The 16,349-nt window shown below is 44.2% G+C and overlaps 1 protein-coding gene across 2 annotated transcripts in view; it reads right to left on the bottom strand.

Moving 5' to 3' along the window:
* Positions 1 to 12,054, bottom strand: part of ace2 (angiotensin I converting enzyme 2) — a 140,920-nt gene extending 128,866 nt beyond the window's left edge. The window contains exon 1 of one of the 2 annotated variants that reach the window (XM_063051288.1): positions 11,739 to 12,054. In XM_063051288.1, coding sequence (XP_062907358.1) covers positions 11,739 to 11,921 — 183 coding nt within the window. In that variant the 5' untranslated portion in view covers positions 11,922 to 12,054. The remainder of the gene's footprint in view (positions 1 to 11,738) is intronic. The other variant, XM_063051286.1, reaches the window with a different exon arrangement.
* Positions 12,055 to 16,349: the final 4,295 nt, after the last annotated feature.

The following is a 16,349-nucleotide window of genomic DNA, read 5'->3' as shown; positions in this document are numbered from 1 at the left end:
GCTGAGTACAGGGCTACTGTAGGAAACTTTGTCACATGGTGTGAGCCGAATTATCTGCAGCTTAATGTGAAAAAGACTAAGGAGCTGGTGGTAGACCTGAGGAGAGCTAAGGTACGAGTGACCCCTGTTTCCATCCAGGGGGTCAGTGTGGACATGGTGGAGTATTACAAATACCTGGGGATATGAATTTACAATAAACTGGACTGGTCAAAGAACACTGAAGCTGTCTACAAGAAGGTTCAGAGCCGTCTCTATTTCCTAAGGAGACTGAGGTCCTTTAGCATCTGCCGGACGATGCTGAGGATGTTCTACGAGTTTGTGGTGGCCAGTGCTATCATGTTTGCTGTTGTGTGTTGGGGCAGCAGGCTGAGGGTAGCAGACACCAACAGAATCAGCAAACTCATTCGTAAGGCCAGTGATGTTGTGGGGATGGAACTGGACTCTCTGACGGTGGTGTCTGAAAAAAGGATGCTGTCTAAGTTGCATGCCATCTTGGTCAATGTCTCCCATCCACTACATAATGTACTGGGTGGGCACAGGAGTACATTCAGCCAGAGACTCATTCCACCGAGATGCAGCACAGAGCATCATCGGAAGTCATTCCTGTCTGTGGCCATCAAACTTTACAACTCCTCCCTTGGAGGGTCAGACACCCTGAGCCAATAGGCTGGTACTGGACTTATTTCATAATTTACTGGCATAATTTACATATTACTATTTAACTATTTATGGTTCTATTACTATTTATTATATATGGTGCAACTGTAACGAAAACCAATTTCCCCCGGTATCAATAAAGTATGACTATGACTATGACTATGACTATCTATCTATCTATCTATCTATCTAATTCACTGCTGACAATGCCAATTATTTCTATGTGGTAGCATCGCTCAGTAACTCCACAACTGCAAGAGTGGTGAGTCTACTAGAACACCCTCCAGGATATGAGAATACCGATTGCTGAAAACTCACCTTTTACAGACTTTTGGACAATCAGAGTCTGAGCACGTCAAATAGTTGCTCTCCTTTCCGGTCTTGGCAATGCTAGGCCTCCAGAGCTAACGGACCACATGCTGTCTCTCATGGGAAATCACCATCCTTGTTTTATTTTTAAAGAATTCTTCATGCAGTAAATGCCTGATCCAGTTCACGAAGCCCTAACTAATATACCCCATGGTGGACTATAGGGAGCTTGCTAAAATGGCTGATGGGCTGCACATGGCTAGGCTGAGGTGCATAAATCCTCCTCTTTTCCCTGCCTCAGTAAGCCCGATCAGCAAGGCCCCCAATACAAAGATGCTCATGGCTGTGAAACAGACGACACAGGGCCTATGTTTTACCACGCTAGCTTTGGCAGGAACTCCAGGAAGTGCCGACCGCCTGGCAGCTTTGACAGTGCCAGTTCATCGGGGCATCAGAGGTCTGTGAACACCATGGGCTCCAGCTGGCAGGGACATCTACTGTTCACTACAGGCACACTTTCAGGGCAATGCTTTCCTGTGTGACACAGGTGTTCAAGTAAGTGTGCTGCCAGCATCACCTCTTGATGAGAAGGCAAAGAGCGATGAAACCCGGCTGGAGGCTACCAACGGCAGCAGGATCCAGAACTGCAGGACATGATGGGTAAAGCTTTGCTTCAGTGGGCGACGTTACACATGGAACTTCATCCTGGTTAAAGTGGCTAGACCTTTGCTTGGAGCAGATTTCCTCTATGCCCAAGGACTGCTAGTCAATCTTATGAAATGCCGAGGGGGCACAGTTTTAAGGTGCTTGGAAGTAGGTACAGACCAGATGTCAAGGGTAAGTTATTTACGAAGAGGGTGGTGAGTGCGTGGAATGGGCTGCTGGCAACAGTAGCGGAGGCAGATACAATAGGGTCTTTTAAGAGACTCCTGGATAGCTTAGAAGAATAGAGGGCTATGGGTAACCCGAGATAACTTCGAAGTAAGTACCTGTTGGGCACAGATTTGTGGGCCGAAGCTGCAGGTTTTCTATGTTTCTATGTTTCTGGATGTCAAGGACTTTGGGTTGTTATCCTGCTCCCCCAGTAAGTTTCCCAAAAGAACTCTGTCAGACACATGCACCACCGCATCTGAGTTTACTTGACTGCGAGAGGAATTCCCAAACCTCACCAGGCCCACATTCTCCACTACAGTCACAAAGCATGGGGTGAAGCACCACATTTCCACAACTGGTCTGGCAGTACATGCCCATGTGTGTAAGCTGGACCCAGAAAAACTGGTAGTTGCCGCCCAAGAGGGGATGTCTTAACAAGGTCACTACCTCCAACTGTTACCCGGTCCCACACACCCAAGACTTTTTGGCCAGGAAGTTAATTTTATCCAAAGTTGATCTAGTTAGGGCTACCATCAGGTGCCTGTGTGCTTGGAGGACATTCCCAAAAAGGCTGTGATAACCCCATTTAGCCTCTGAATTTCTACACATGCCATTTGGGCTGAAAAACGCAGCACAGACTTTCCAAAGGCTGATGGATTCTGTATTAAAAGACTTAGATTTTCCTTTAGTTTACCTGGATGACATACTTGTTGCCAGTGCATCCAAATCCAAACAGGGATCTGATCTCCACACACGTTGAGCGCTTGTGCCAACATGGGTTGATTATGAACCCTGCTAAATGCCAGTCTAGGTTCTCAGCCATTGCATCTCCGCAGAAAGTGCAAAACCCTCCAATTAAAGGTCGATGCTATTATGGATTTCCCACTACCCCGCACTACTAAAAGACTACAGGAGTTTTCAGGTTTGGCTAATTTCTACCACCACTTCATTCCGCAAGCTACTGAATTTATGCTCCCCTGTATAGTGCACTTTGAGGTAATGCCCGGAATCACGTTCTTGACTGGTCAGCGGATATGACCAGGACATTTGATGATACCGAACAAGCTCTTTCCAACATGATCCTACTGGTGTACCCGCTCCCCAACACACCTAAAGCCATCACTACTGAAGCTGTGCTATGGGTGCCATGCACAGACAGCTGGACATGTGTGTGGCAGCTGCTCACCTTCTTCAGCCGACAGCTCCATCCCCTTGAAAGGAAGTACAGCACATTTGATCGTGAGCTTCTTGGTCTCTATCTGGCTGTTTGCCATTTTTGTTTTCCTCTGGAGGGTCGCCATTTCAGAGTGTTTGGTGACCGCAAACCCTTCGTGCATGCGACGGCCAAAATATCAGACTCTTGGTCTGCACGTCGGTAGCACCACCTGGCTTACATATCCAAGTTCACAGCTGATATCAAGAGGAAATACAATGGCCTCTCACAACCAGCCATTGAGGCCGTACACATTGGAGTTGACTAATCCAGTATGGCAGACAACCAAGTTACTGACCCAGAGGTTCAGGCTTACCGAACAACAGTCAAGGGCCTGCAATTGGCTGACATTAAGTTCGAGAAAGCTGGGTGTGTGATGTCTCAACTGGTTGCCCTCGCCCCTTAGTGTCCAGAAACTGGAGATGGACTGTTACATGGCCTCTTGCATCCAGGCTGAAAGGCCTCACAGAAACTGGTTGCATTAAAATTTGTGTGTCATGCCCTTAGAAAGGATGTGCATAATTGGACAGAAGCCAGTGTGGAGAACCAGTGGGCAAAAATTAACCGTCATGTTCAGGTGCCCTTGGCACCTTTTGAAATCTCTGAGCAATTGTTTGACTATGTCAATGTGGACCCTGTTCGTTCTCTTCCTCACCCTCCCCACAGTTTCATGCACCTCTTACCATGGTGGACTGTACCACCAGGTGGTCAGAGGTCATCACTGTAGCATCGACAACAGCTGCAGACATGGTTCGAGTGATCATCAGCACCTGGGTTGCTCGGTTTGGCACCCCATCTGATATTTCCTCTGACCACAGACCCCAATTCATTTCAGACAATGACAATGGCCCAGAACCTCAGCGTCAGGCTACATCACACCATGGCGTATATCCCACAGTACACTGGCCTATACGAGCGGTTTCGCCGCTCCTTAAAGCCTCCTTTGAGCACTGGGTATCTATGGAAAATAGCGCCTATGGCAAGCATTGAAATTGCGCCCCGTCCAAACAGCTGACACCCATCTTTTAGATAACTTTACCATAATACCAGCTCAAAAATACAAGTCAAGCTCGTTAATCTTTTAATTAACAAATTATGGCACTACGTGAAAATTATAACTGCTTTCACTGATGCAAATTGGTGTATGATGTGATCAAAGTCAGTTTTTTCAGTTTCTTCTCTTTCTACACTCAGTAGAGAAAGATCACATAGTTTGCCTTGATCCATGGAGGCTCTCAAATACGAAAGTATTAGTTTTAACTTGCTGAATGATCTCTCACAGCTGGCGATGGAAACTGCGATAGTTAGCATTATCTGAACAGCAATGGGAAGATTGGGGAAGATGCTCTCATCTCTATACTGGGCAATAAATTCAAGAAGCTCTTCAGGTCTTGATATTTTCATGTTGACCCACCTTGATAGCAACATTCTGCAATCCAAAATTTCTTCATCTAGCCGCTGTCCATCAACATCAGAGCTGTACAATTCACCCAAATTTTCGCACTTCTTCTTTAGGTCATTACTGTTGGCGCCATAACACAGTCTCTCGACATCGAGAAGGAACCCAAACTTGGCTTCAGTGTCGTGCAGACAAGTGAACCTTTCATCCATTTCTCTGTGAAGATGGTCAAGTGTTCCCTTCATGACTTTTTCCATTTCCTCCTTAGATGTTATCCCAGTGTCTCTCGAGTTCTCATCAGCCATTCAGTTTTTTCATCTCTGACGTCTTTCAGCTTCAATATTCCATTCCTGACAGAGACCAACTTCTTCTTCGAGTGACTCACTGACCAACACTTCTCTTTCATCATAAAAATGATCTTGGAGGGCTTTCAAATCCAAGGCAGCATCGTGGAAGTTCATGATGGGATCCTGCAGCCTCTTTTGAATACGGTCAATGCGAATGAGTACTTTGTTCCAAAATCCAGCACAATCATAAAATCATAACTCAACATTCGGTTGTACAGCTGCCTTGCGTCCCTTCTTGTTTCACTGGTCTCGTTTTCATTGTCTATCATGTCCTGGAGAACTTGAAGTATCTCCTCAAGGTACTTGTTGACGGGCTTCACTCCTTCTGACCTTGCACTCCACCTGGTTTCGGACTCCGACTTAACAACCACAGGCACGGCATTTTTGAGTTTTTCCCAGCGCTGTGTTGAATGAGAGAAAAACACATAGAGAGCTTCGATGGTTCCAAATAATGTGACCATCATTGTATCCTGCTTGGCTGCATGTACACCCACCAAGTTGAGTGAGTGATTGTCGCAATTCACAAACACTGCCAGATTGTTTTTCTCACTTATTCTTTGATGAACACCACTTCTGTGTCCAGCCATCACAGCAGCGTTGTCATAGCACTGTGACCGACAATCTTGTGGCTCCATTTCGTCCTTCTCTAGCTGTTTCGAGATGTCTTCAACCAAGCTCTCAGCATCCTTCTGGCTTATCTGGATAAAACCAAGGAAGGACTCTCTAACACGGACTGTACATCTGAAGAAAATTCTTTTTTCACTATCCGAGGATGGCTTGTCTGACTTTAATAAAAACTGCTCAGTGCCCCCCCCCCCACTTCAAGTGGCGCCCAGGGCATGTGTCATACCTTAGATACACCACTGGCTCTGAGGGTTTCCCTGATGGATGAGTGTTGGCAAGATCATCTCCCATGGGTCTTGCTGGGCTCCAAAGGAGGACCTGCAGTTCTCCACAGCTGAGTTGGTATGTAGGCAGCCTCCTCAGTAAATTCATTTCCTTTTCACTTATTGCTACCTCACTCTTGGGTTCGTGTTGATCTATGTTCTCCCTCATTTGCTTTTGCCCACCAAGACGCACACCAATGTCCCCTTAGGCCCCCTTACGATGGCCTGGAGAAAAAGCCTTTATCATAGGGGTAGAGGGTCAATGGAAAAGGGGACAAAAATATTAGGATCAGAGGAGAATGGTCTTAGCGATGTAAAGGAGACCACATTAGGAGCACCAAATGCAGCAGCCAAGATTGCAGGAAATGCTTATGAATGTCTGCTTCTCCTGGAAAGGCTCTTTAGGTCCCTGGGTCCTTAGTGAGGAAGGAGGTGTATGAAAAAGTGTTGCCTCTCTTACAGATGCAGATGAAAGTGGCAGAGTGAACCAGAAAGTCACAGAGGTAGTGGTCCCTACGGAATGTGAAAAGGGTGGCGAGGAGAAGATGTGTCTGCTGATGAGATCTTGTTGCAGCTAGAAAAAATGAAGCATGATACCATCTCCATTAGTGTGGGGAGGGATTTACTGGTTGACATGGACACTGTGGCCAAAGGGCCCACCAGTGTAGAGAGAGATTTACTGGTTGGCATAGATACTGTGGCCAAAGGACCCATTAGTGTGGGGAGGGATTTACTGGTTGGCATAGGTACTGTGGCTAAAGGGCCTGTTTCTGCGATGATTTCCTGATGTTTTGAGGAAAGAATGAAGAGGAACCGCAACAGTTACTCATTCTTCTGTGCAGTGTAAATACTGAAGGAAATATGACCCAACCATGGCCAACTAAAGAAGTTTGAGAGAGTATTATTTGTAAAAAGGAGGAATACAAAGTTGCCAGAAAATGCAGGGCTGAAGGATGGGATAAGTTTATAAACAAGCAAAAACAGAACAAATGTTCGATTGAAAGAATAAAACTGGAGTATTGAGAGTAGGTTCATAAGGAACACAAACACAGTCTGTAAAGGAAAGATTAGTGAAGATAAACATAAGTCCTTTACAATCAGAAATGGCAGAATTTCTAATGAGGAACAAATTAATGGAACACAAAAATTTTTTCTGTTTCAGTGGAAGAGAACTTTCCAGAATTGCTAGGAAGACCTTATGAAAAGAAATAATTAACGGAAATTCGTTTTCATAAAAATGTGGCACTGAAGAGATTATAGCGACTAAAACCCGATAAATTTCCAGAGCCTGTTAATCTGCATCCTAAATTACGGAAGCCCGTAACCATGAAAACAGCAAATGCATTGGTATCACCTTCCACAGTTCTATAAATTATAGAATAACTTGCAGAAAAGAGGATGGCAAATGTAACCCCATTATTTAAAAAGGGAGAGGGGAGAAATCAGGGAACTGCAGACCAGTTAGCCCAACTTCAGTAGTTGGGAAAATGTCGCGTCTATTACTGAGGAAGTGACAATAGGACACCTGGGATGAGATTAGACAAAGTTACCATAGATTATGAAATGATAATAGTGTTTGAAATACCCACTGAAAAATGAGATTTACAGAAGAGATAAGGGAGAGCCAGTGGTTGTGGTATATTTTGATTTCGAAAGGTCTTTGATAAAGACAGATCAGATTGACTTAGTTCCGAGTGGATAAACCCCAGAGCCTGACAGGGTGTTTTATTGGACCCTAGGGGAGGCAAGTGCAGAAATTGCCAGGGCCCTATCAGAGATATTTAAATCATCCTTAGCGATGGGTGAGGTAGCAGAGGATTGGAGGATAGCTAATGTTGTCCTACTGTTTAAGGAAGGCTCTAAACAGAAACCAGGAAATTATCCACCAGTGAGCCTGACATCAACAGTGGGAAAGTTATTGTAAGGTTTTCTAAGGGATTGGATATATAAGTATTTGGACAGACATGGACTGGTTAAGGATAGGCAGCCTGGCTTGGTGTGTGGTAGGTCATGTCTAATTTTATAGAGGTTTTTGAAGAAATTATCAAGAAAGTTGATGAAGGCAAGACAGTGGATGTTGTCTGCATGGACTTTAGCAAGGCCTTTGACAAAATTCCATGTGGGAGGCTGGTCAAGAAGGTTCAGTTACTTGGCATTCAGGATGAGGTAGTAAATTAGTTTAAACTTTTCCTTTGTGGGAGAAGCCAGAGAGTGGTTGTAGATGGTTGCATCTCTGACTGGAGGCCTTTGACTGGTGGAGTGCCACAGGGATCGGTGCTGGGCCTTTTATTGTTTGTCATCTCCATCAATGACCTGAATGATAATGTGGTTAACTGGATCAGCAGATTTGTGGATGACACCAAGATTGGGGGTGTAGTGGACAGTGAGGAGGGCTATCATGGCTAGCAGAGAAATCTGCATCAGCTGGAAAAATGAGCTGAAAAATAGTAGATGGAATTTAATGGAGACATGTTGAGGTTTTGTGCTTCCGTAAGACCAACCAGGGTAGGTCTTACATAGTAAACAGTGGGGCACAGAGGAGTGTGGTAGAACAAAGGGATCTGGGAATACTGGTACATAATTCGTTGACAGTGGCAACACAGGTAGATAGGGTTGTAAAGAATGCTTTTGGCACATTTATCTTCATAACTGAATGTATTGAGTACAGGAGATTGTTTGTTATATTGAAGTTGTATAAGACATTGGCCTAATTTGGAGTATTGTATGCGGTTTTGGTCACCTACCTGCAGGAAAGATGTAAACAAAGTTGAAAGAGTAGAGAGAAAATTTACAGTAATGTTGCCGGGTCTGCAGGACCTGAGTTATAAGGAAAGATTGAATAGGTTAGGAATATTCTTTAGAATACAAAAGTTTGAGAGAAGATTTGAAAGAGGTATACAAAATTATGAGGGGTATAGATAAGGTAAATGCAAGCAGGCTTTTTACACTGTGGGGGTGAGGTCATGAGTTAAGGGTGAAAGGTGAATTATTAAAGGGAAGTATAAGGAGAAACTTCTTCACTCAGAGGGTCGTGAGAGTATGGAATGAGCTTCCAGTGCAAGTGGTACATGGGAACTTGATTTCAACAGTTAAGAGAAGTTCATGGATGGTAGGGGTATGGAGGGGTGTGGTCCCAGTGCAGGTTGATGGGACCAGGCAGTATAAAATGGTTTAACACGGACTAGATGGCCAAGGAGCCTGTTTCTGTGCCATACTTCTCTATGACTCTATGTCTCGAAATTATTTATCATATGTACTTTGAAATATATAGTGAAATGTGTTATTTTCATTAACAATGTGAGGAGAGCAGCCTGCACATTAAGGCACCTTCATAGTGTGTTCACAAGGTTCAGCAAGACAACACAAGCAAAAAGAACAACACAACAGCAGTAGCCCACCTATTCACACACACATCCGGGCCTCCAGTCTCCAGCTAGCCAATAGACTTGGAGACATCAGGTCTCCAGCTTCCCATTGGACTCAAATTGGGTCTCAACTTTCTGGTTCACCGACTTTGGTCTTCGGTCTTCGGCTTTGATCTTTGGTATCAAACCCAGGACTTGCCGATCACGGGGTCCCGAACTCCAGTCCTCGAACTCTACACCCACATGGACCTCTGGCTCTGGGATTGCTGACCTGGGTCAGGGTGGAGAGTCATTGACTCTTTGCTTTCTGCCCACACGGAGATCTGGAAGTCCCAGATTTGAATTTAGTATGCAAAATTAGAGCATGTTGGATAGGTGAATTATACCAGCATGGAGAGTTAGGTGTCAGATAGGAAACAGAGGTTGGAACTGGAATAAACAGCTCCTTTTTCATGTAGCAAGCAGTGTCTATTAGGATACAACAGACATCGGTTCTAGGGTCCTGGCTTTGCACAATATATCTCAATGTAAATGTAAGGAGAGAGAGAGAGACAGACAGACAGACAGACAGACCGAGGGAAACAGCAACAGAGACAGAGAGAGACAGACAGACAGAGAGATAGGCAGAGAGAGAGAGAGAGAGAGAGAGAGAGAGAGAGAAGGTGAGAAACAGAGAGAGAGAGAGGGAGAGAAGGTGAGAAACAGAGAGAGGGTGACATAAAGAATGAGAGAGAGAGAAAAAGTCGACAGTTTGATGACAATTTGAAAGCTGAACCAAAAGTTGCAGCAACCACTCTGCAACCAGTTTTAACTGTAATCTTGGAAAGGGGATAAGTACCAAGGACTGGACAAAGGGAGTTATTGTTCAGATCTCCAAGAAAGGATCACTAAGTGATTGCAACAACTGCCATGGAATTGCAGTTTTGTCAATGCCATGCGGGGGTTGTCACCAAAGTCATTACAGATGCTGTCGATGTGTGATTGAGGAAGAACAGAGGCCATGTCGATTAGATCTTCACACATCATAGAGCGGTGCACAGAGTGGCAGAGACAACTGTATGTCAATTTCGTGGACTTTGAAAAGGCTTTTGATAGCATCCAGAGGGAGAGCCTCTGCTGCATTCTCAGGTCATTGGGGACCCCTTCCAAACCCGTCCAGCTCATCCAGAGTTTCTATGCTAAGCACCTGCACAGTAGTATTCAGTGGCTTAAACTCTGAAGGCAAGACAAGGCTATGTGATGTTGGTGATATTGTTAAACCTGGTGATTGACTGAGTTATGAGACAAACAATGAAAGAGGAGCAGAGAGGCATTAGATGGACTCTATTCTCTACTTTAGAGACCTCAACTTTGCAGATGACTCTGCATTACTATCACATACACACCAGAACATGTAAGAGAAAACTTACTGCCTGTGTACCTTTGGTGGACAGGCCAGAGTCAGCCAGAGAACCAGAGAAAGACTGAGACCATGACCCTCAATGTAGTGTCTTCTTCTCCCGTCAAGATATATATGGTGTCAACTTACCCAGCACCGGCAGGTTCACCTTCCTGGGCAGCATCATTTGGCAGGATAGTGGGGTGATATCCAGTAAGTCTCAGCAAAACTAGAAACATCTTCAGAACAATGAGCAGCATATGGGGATCAACGAAATACAGTGCCCACACCAAGGTGAAGCAATAGGAGAGTTGTGTCCTGTCAACGCTCTTGTACGGGTCAGAATACTGGCACATGACAGACAGCGACCTTGCCAAGCTGTCATCATTTCACACCACAAGCCTCTGGAGAATCCTCTGTATCTTGTGGCCAAGAAAAATCTCCAACCACACCCTACTCCTTCAGAGGATATGGCCACAACCGTCATGGAGATAGGCTGCACACCTCATCAGAAGAGAGGCCAGCTCCATCATCAATAGTACACTTCAGTGGCCCTTGAATGGATGAGGAAACGCAGAGGACTTGGTGCCGTATCAACCACAGCTGGGGAACAATGGAGAAGATGGCCAAGGACAGACAGAGATGGAGGACGTCCATTGCTGCCTTAAATGCCAGCAGTGTAACGAGCAATAAGTATTTAAGTACAGCACCAAAACAGGCACTTGATACATCACACCCCACTGCCCATTACACTAATCCCAAATATGTTCTTGTATCTCCATAGTCTGCCCTTATTCCCCCAGCCATCTACCTGCACTTGGTCCAATTTACCTTCGAACCAGCATATCTTTGGGATGTAGGAGGAAACTGGAGACTCTGAGAGAACACACGTGATCAGAAGGAGAAGATGTAAATTCCACACTCACAGCATTCAAGGTCACGATTGAACCCAGGTCTCTGGAGCTGGGAGGCAGTGGCACTCAACACAAGGTATTGAGTTAGAAGGTCAGCCATTGGATGACAGCACAGTCTCGAAGAGCTGACAGTCTTACTCTTGTTTTTATTTGCCATGTTTTTTTCGTAGATAAAGGAGAGATTTTGCTCATTCTACTATTGATGGACCAGCATGATTTGATGTCTTTTTCAAAGAGGGAAAAAGGTAGCAGAATGAAGCAGATAGGTGTCAAAGTACCTGGCACAACTGCATTGAAATCTCCCAAACATGTGCCTCTGTATTCATGATTAAAGTAGACATTCCAACCTGCTGATCACAGTTCGGCCTTCATGACCATGCTTAACAGAACACTTACCATCTTTTCTGCGTTTTCCTGGGTGATATTGACATTGTAGTTCCACGATGCCTTTGAAGATTCATAGACCACCAGTACAGCATCTGCATTAAACTTCTCCAGAAATTTCCTGGCTTCTTCCTCAGGTGACAGGGAGAGTACAACTGTGGTGAAGCTTAGAATACACAGCCCTTGCAGAAACATTCTCACCACGGGTTGAATATCTCCAAGTGAGACTAATTTGTCCAAGTACTACTGCTTAATCAGCCCGTATCATAATGGCCTTTGAACAAGAAAAAGGGGCTCAGAAAACTAATCGGTTGAAATGTGCCCTCTAGCTGCAGGTGAGATAAGACTGAAGTAGTTAACCTGTTTGTGGACTTCAGTACATTTAATGAATAATCTACAAGTTGCTGTAAGTTCAAAGTCAAAGTCGAAGTTGAGTTTGTTGTCATATGCACAGTTGCAATAAAAAACTTACTTGCAGCAGCATGATAGGCTCATAGCATTAGAGATGCATCATTCAAAAGAAAAAACATAAATTACATGCAATTTTACAAAAATTGTTGTCAAAGTGTTGTTATATTGTTGTAGTGATCAGGATTGTGCAGGTAGGTTCAAGAACAAATGGTTAAAGGAAGTAGCTGTTCTTGAACCTGGAGACATGCAACTTCAGGTTTTTGTATCTCCTGCCTGATGGTAACTATGGGAAGATGGCTTGGCACAGATGTTGGGGATCTTTGATGGAATAGGAAGTCTACTGTCTGTAGTCTGAAGAAATCTGATTGTATCCTCTCCGAGGTAGGAAATATCTTACTAGCCATCAACATAATTATTGCAGGTTTAGAGGGAAAAGAGACATTGGATGTACACACAAACATTTGGTGTTTTCTTGCTCTGCTCTATTTGTCTGTCCTTTCTTCCCATGGCTCCTCTAGACGTTTTCCTCTTTCAATTAACCTAGGCAACCTGTTCATATTCTATACCTTCACAGTATGGTTCTGGTCAAATTTGACCCGGCCCAAGAATCCCCTCATAACAAGTATCTACACCAAATTTTGAACCACAGATCTATTTAGAATGTATAAATAGCCTATCTGATATTAATAAATGGGTGATTAATCCTTAATTAATGTTTCAGAGATCTAAAATCCATTTGTAGCACCTGTACAAAAGTATAAAATTTTTAAATATTTTCATTTTTGCACATTTTGGGTCACTTTAGGAAAAGTCATCAAATTTCAGCTTAAAAATGGCATTTAGGGTGTTTTTAACTGCTGTCAAATATCAAAACGGGTCAAATTTGACCCAAACAGTATGTAAGGGTTAAATCCATTAGGAGTAGGCATGTATTCAGTTATAAAGTTAAAGCCAACATTATCACCAACTGACCCCAACCTGTACTTGTCTCTGGATATCAACACAAGTGTATCCTATCCAGTATTGCAATGTGAGTTACCCTGACCCGGATAATGATCTGGCACAGTATGTCCTGATCTGATCTGAGCAGGATCCAAGAGTTGCCATAAAATATGCCATATCTGACCAGAAAATGGCATTTAGTTGGCTCCAATCAGACTCAAGGATAGCCTGGTTCTAGATGTGAGGCAAAATGCTAAAAGTACTCAGCAGGCTGTGCTATGAAGAAAGAAATGGGTTGGTGAGATTTCTTCAGATCCTGTATGTAGTGAGATGAAATGGCTACCATTTATTCTAACTGCTGCAGTCTTCAGTTTGGAGTGTGACACAAGGATTTTCATAGATGGCCAGACAGAATGATATTCTGTAAAGAGCTACTCTTAAACTTTCATTGGTGATTAATGGATTAGCATTAGTCAAGAAAAGTTTGCAGTAGGTAAATCTGCTTGCAAAACTGCTGATGAACTAGGTGGAATAAGAGACATCAGTCTTTGCCAATTCTGTGCCCATCACCTGTGCCATTCACTCCAGGAGAAACCTGTCCAATGGCATTCAATTGAAATAAGTTTGTTCAGGAAGCAATACTGTGATGTTGTTCACTTGCTTTTAATACAGAGCCAGGAGTTATTCAATGTATATTTTATTTCCTTGGAGGTACAGTGCAGCCCACCAAGCCGTGCCGCCCAGCAATCCACCTATTTAACACTAGCCTAATCACAGGGCAATTTACAATGACCAGGTACATCTTTGGACTGAGAGAAGAAACAGGAGCACCTGAAGGAATCCTATGTGCTCACAGGAAGGATGTACAAACTTCTTACAGAGACCAGTGGGATTGAACTCTGAACTCTGACACTCCAAGCTGTAATAACGTCATGCTAACTGCTGTGCTACTGTGGTGCCCCAAACTGGGTCCTGTTCCAGAGGATTGAACGTGGTGACCCTAGCTAAGACTCTAGTGCAGTGCTGATTGGCACTCTCAGGTGGATAGAAAGAATCCTACAGCATTATGTGAAAATAAATTACCTGGTAATTTTCTTGCACTGCCTAAGGGAACTTATTGTGTACAAATTGCCCCACATGTTTCCTATTGTGATGGGGTCCTGAATTACCCCTATGAACTGTGGTCTTGAAAAGAGAGAGAGAGGTATTTAACACTGACATGTTGTTTTGAAAAGAGAGCGAGAGAGAAAGAAAGAAAGAGAGAGACGAAGACTAACTTTAAGGCACTGGGAGTAACTTTTGGATTTCTGCTGAGTTGGAGAGACCAAGCAGCTTGTAATTTGCTATGGTAACCGAGGGCAGCAATATTTGATGGACATTCGATGTTATGATTTTTCGGCAGTGTGTTTATACTTCTCAAGGACATTTGCCTGCTTGTACATTTCTTACACAGAGAAAGGAAGGAGGAATTATTTGAATGACAGTTGGTACCCAGTACGGGGAGATAACTAGGAGGTCAGATGATATAGGCCTCAGACACATGTTTTGGACACTGAGCTTTGTTGTGCCCACAGAAAAAGTGGGTGTTTGGAGGATCGATCAGGCAGGTCAATCAGTGGCTCTTGCAGTGAGAAGAAAATGCAGTAACTGGTGGGGAGTTGTTGACATCTCCACCACAGAAAAACCGGACCCTTTGTTGTGGTCACAGTTGGTGACTTTTACAGGATTTCTGAGGACTCTCTCTCTCTCTCTCCCCATCACTACTCAACTCAAAACCATGAACTGAGTTGAACTTTACTCATCATCGTAAGACTGTATCTTTTTACCCCTAGACTTGAAGAAGCTTGGTTTTTCATTTATATTTCCACACTTACTGATTTACTTACTAACATTGCTAACCTTTTTGATTTATCTACATTTGTATTACTGTACTGCATAGTTACTAATAAATATTATTAGTTAATAGCAATACCCTGTGTTTTCCATCTCTGCTGGTTCTTTAACCCATCATAGGGTACGTGACACTATATTATAACAGGAATGACACTTAAAACCTACTTCACTTTCTGTAGAGCATTGAGACATTCCAAAGTTCTATGTTAATCCAAACACAAAATAATCTGCAGATGCTGGGGTCAAAGCAACACTTACAACACGCTGGAAGAACTCAGCAGGTCGGGCAGCATCCATGGAAACGATGAGCCAATGTTTCAGGCCAGAACCCTTCATCAGGACTGTAGAGGGAAGAGGCAGAGGCCCTATAAATAAGGTGGGAGGAGGGTGGGAAGGAGAAGGCTGGCAGGTTCCAGGTGAAAAACCAGTAAGGGGAAAGATAAAGGGGTGGGGGAGGGGAAGCAGGGAGGTGATAGGCAGGAAAGGTGAAGAAGGAATAGGGGAAAACACTATGGGTAGTAGAAGGAGGCGGATAAGTATAGCCTTACCATGGCATCCAATCTGAGCGCTTCGTCGAGCACCTCTGCTCCATCCACCACAACAGGCAGGATCTCCTGGTAGCCACCCACTTCAACTCTGCTTCCCATTCCCATTCAGATATGTCCATACATGGCCTCCACTACTGGCATGATGAGGCTACACTCAGGTTGGAGGAACAACACCTCATATACTGTCTAGGTAGTCTCTAGCTCCTTGGTATGAACATAGAATTCTCCAACTTCTGGTAATTCCCTCCCCCTCCCTTTCTCTATCCCTATTTCACTCTGTCCGCTCCCCCAGCTGCCTATCACTTCCCTCATAGTTCCGCCTCCTTCTACTACTTATTGTGTTTTCCCCATTCCTTCTTCACCTTTCCTGCCTATCACCTCCCTGCTTCCCCTCCCCCACCCCTTTATCTTTCCCCTTACTGATTTTTCACCTGGAACCTACCAGCCTTCTCCTTCCCACCCTCCCCCCACATTCCTTATAGGGCCTCTGCCCCTTCCCTCTCCAGTCTTGACGAAGAGTTCTGGCCTGAAATGTCGACTCATCGTTTCCATGGATGCTGCCCGACCTGCTGAGTTCCTCCAGCATGTTGTGAGTGTTTCTAGGTTAATCCAACTTTATCCAGAACATTCTTCTTTTCATTGTAATCATGTGACCATAAGACCATAAGACATGGGAGCTGAATTAGGCCATTTGTCCTATCAAGTCTGCTCCACCAATCAATCATGGCTGATTTATTTTCCATCTCAAAGCCAATCCCGAGCATTCTCCCCACTACCTTTGATGCCCATAATAATCAATAGCCTTATCAACTTCCCTTTGAAATACACC

This window comes from Mobula hypostoma, chromosome 6 (assembly GCF_963921235.1).
Source record: "Mobula hypostoma chromosome 6, sMobHyp1.1, whole genome shotgun sequence".
Lineage (NCBI taxonomy): Eukaryota > Metazoa > Chordata > Chondrichthyes > Myliobatiformes > Myliobatidae > Mobula > Mobula hypostoma.
Note: the sequence above shows the minus strand (reverse complement) of the source record. Positions and strands in the feature narration are given on the sequence as shown.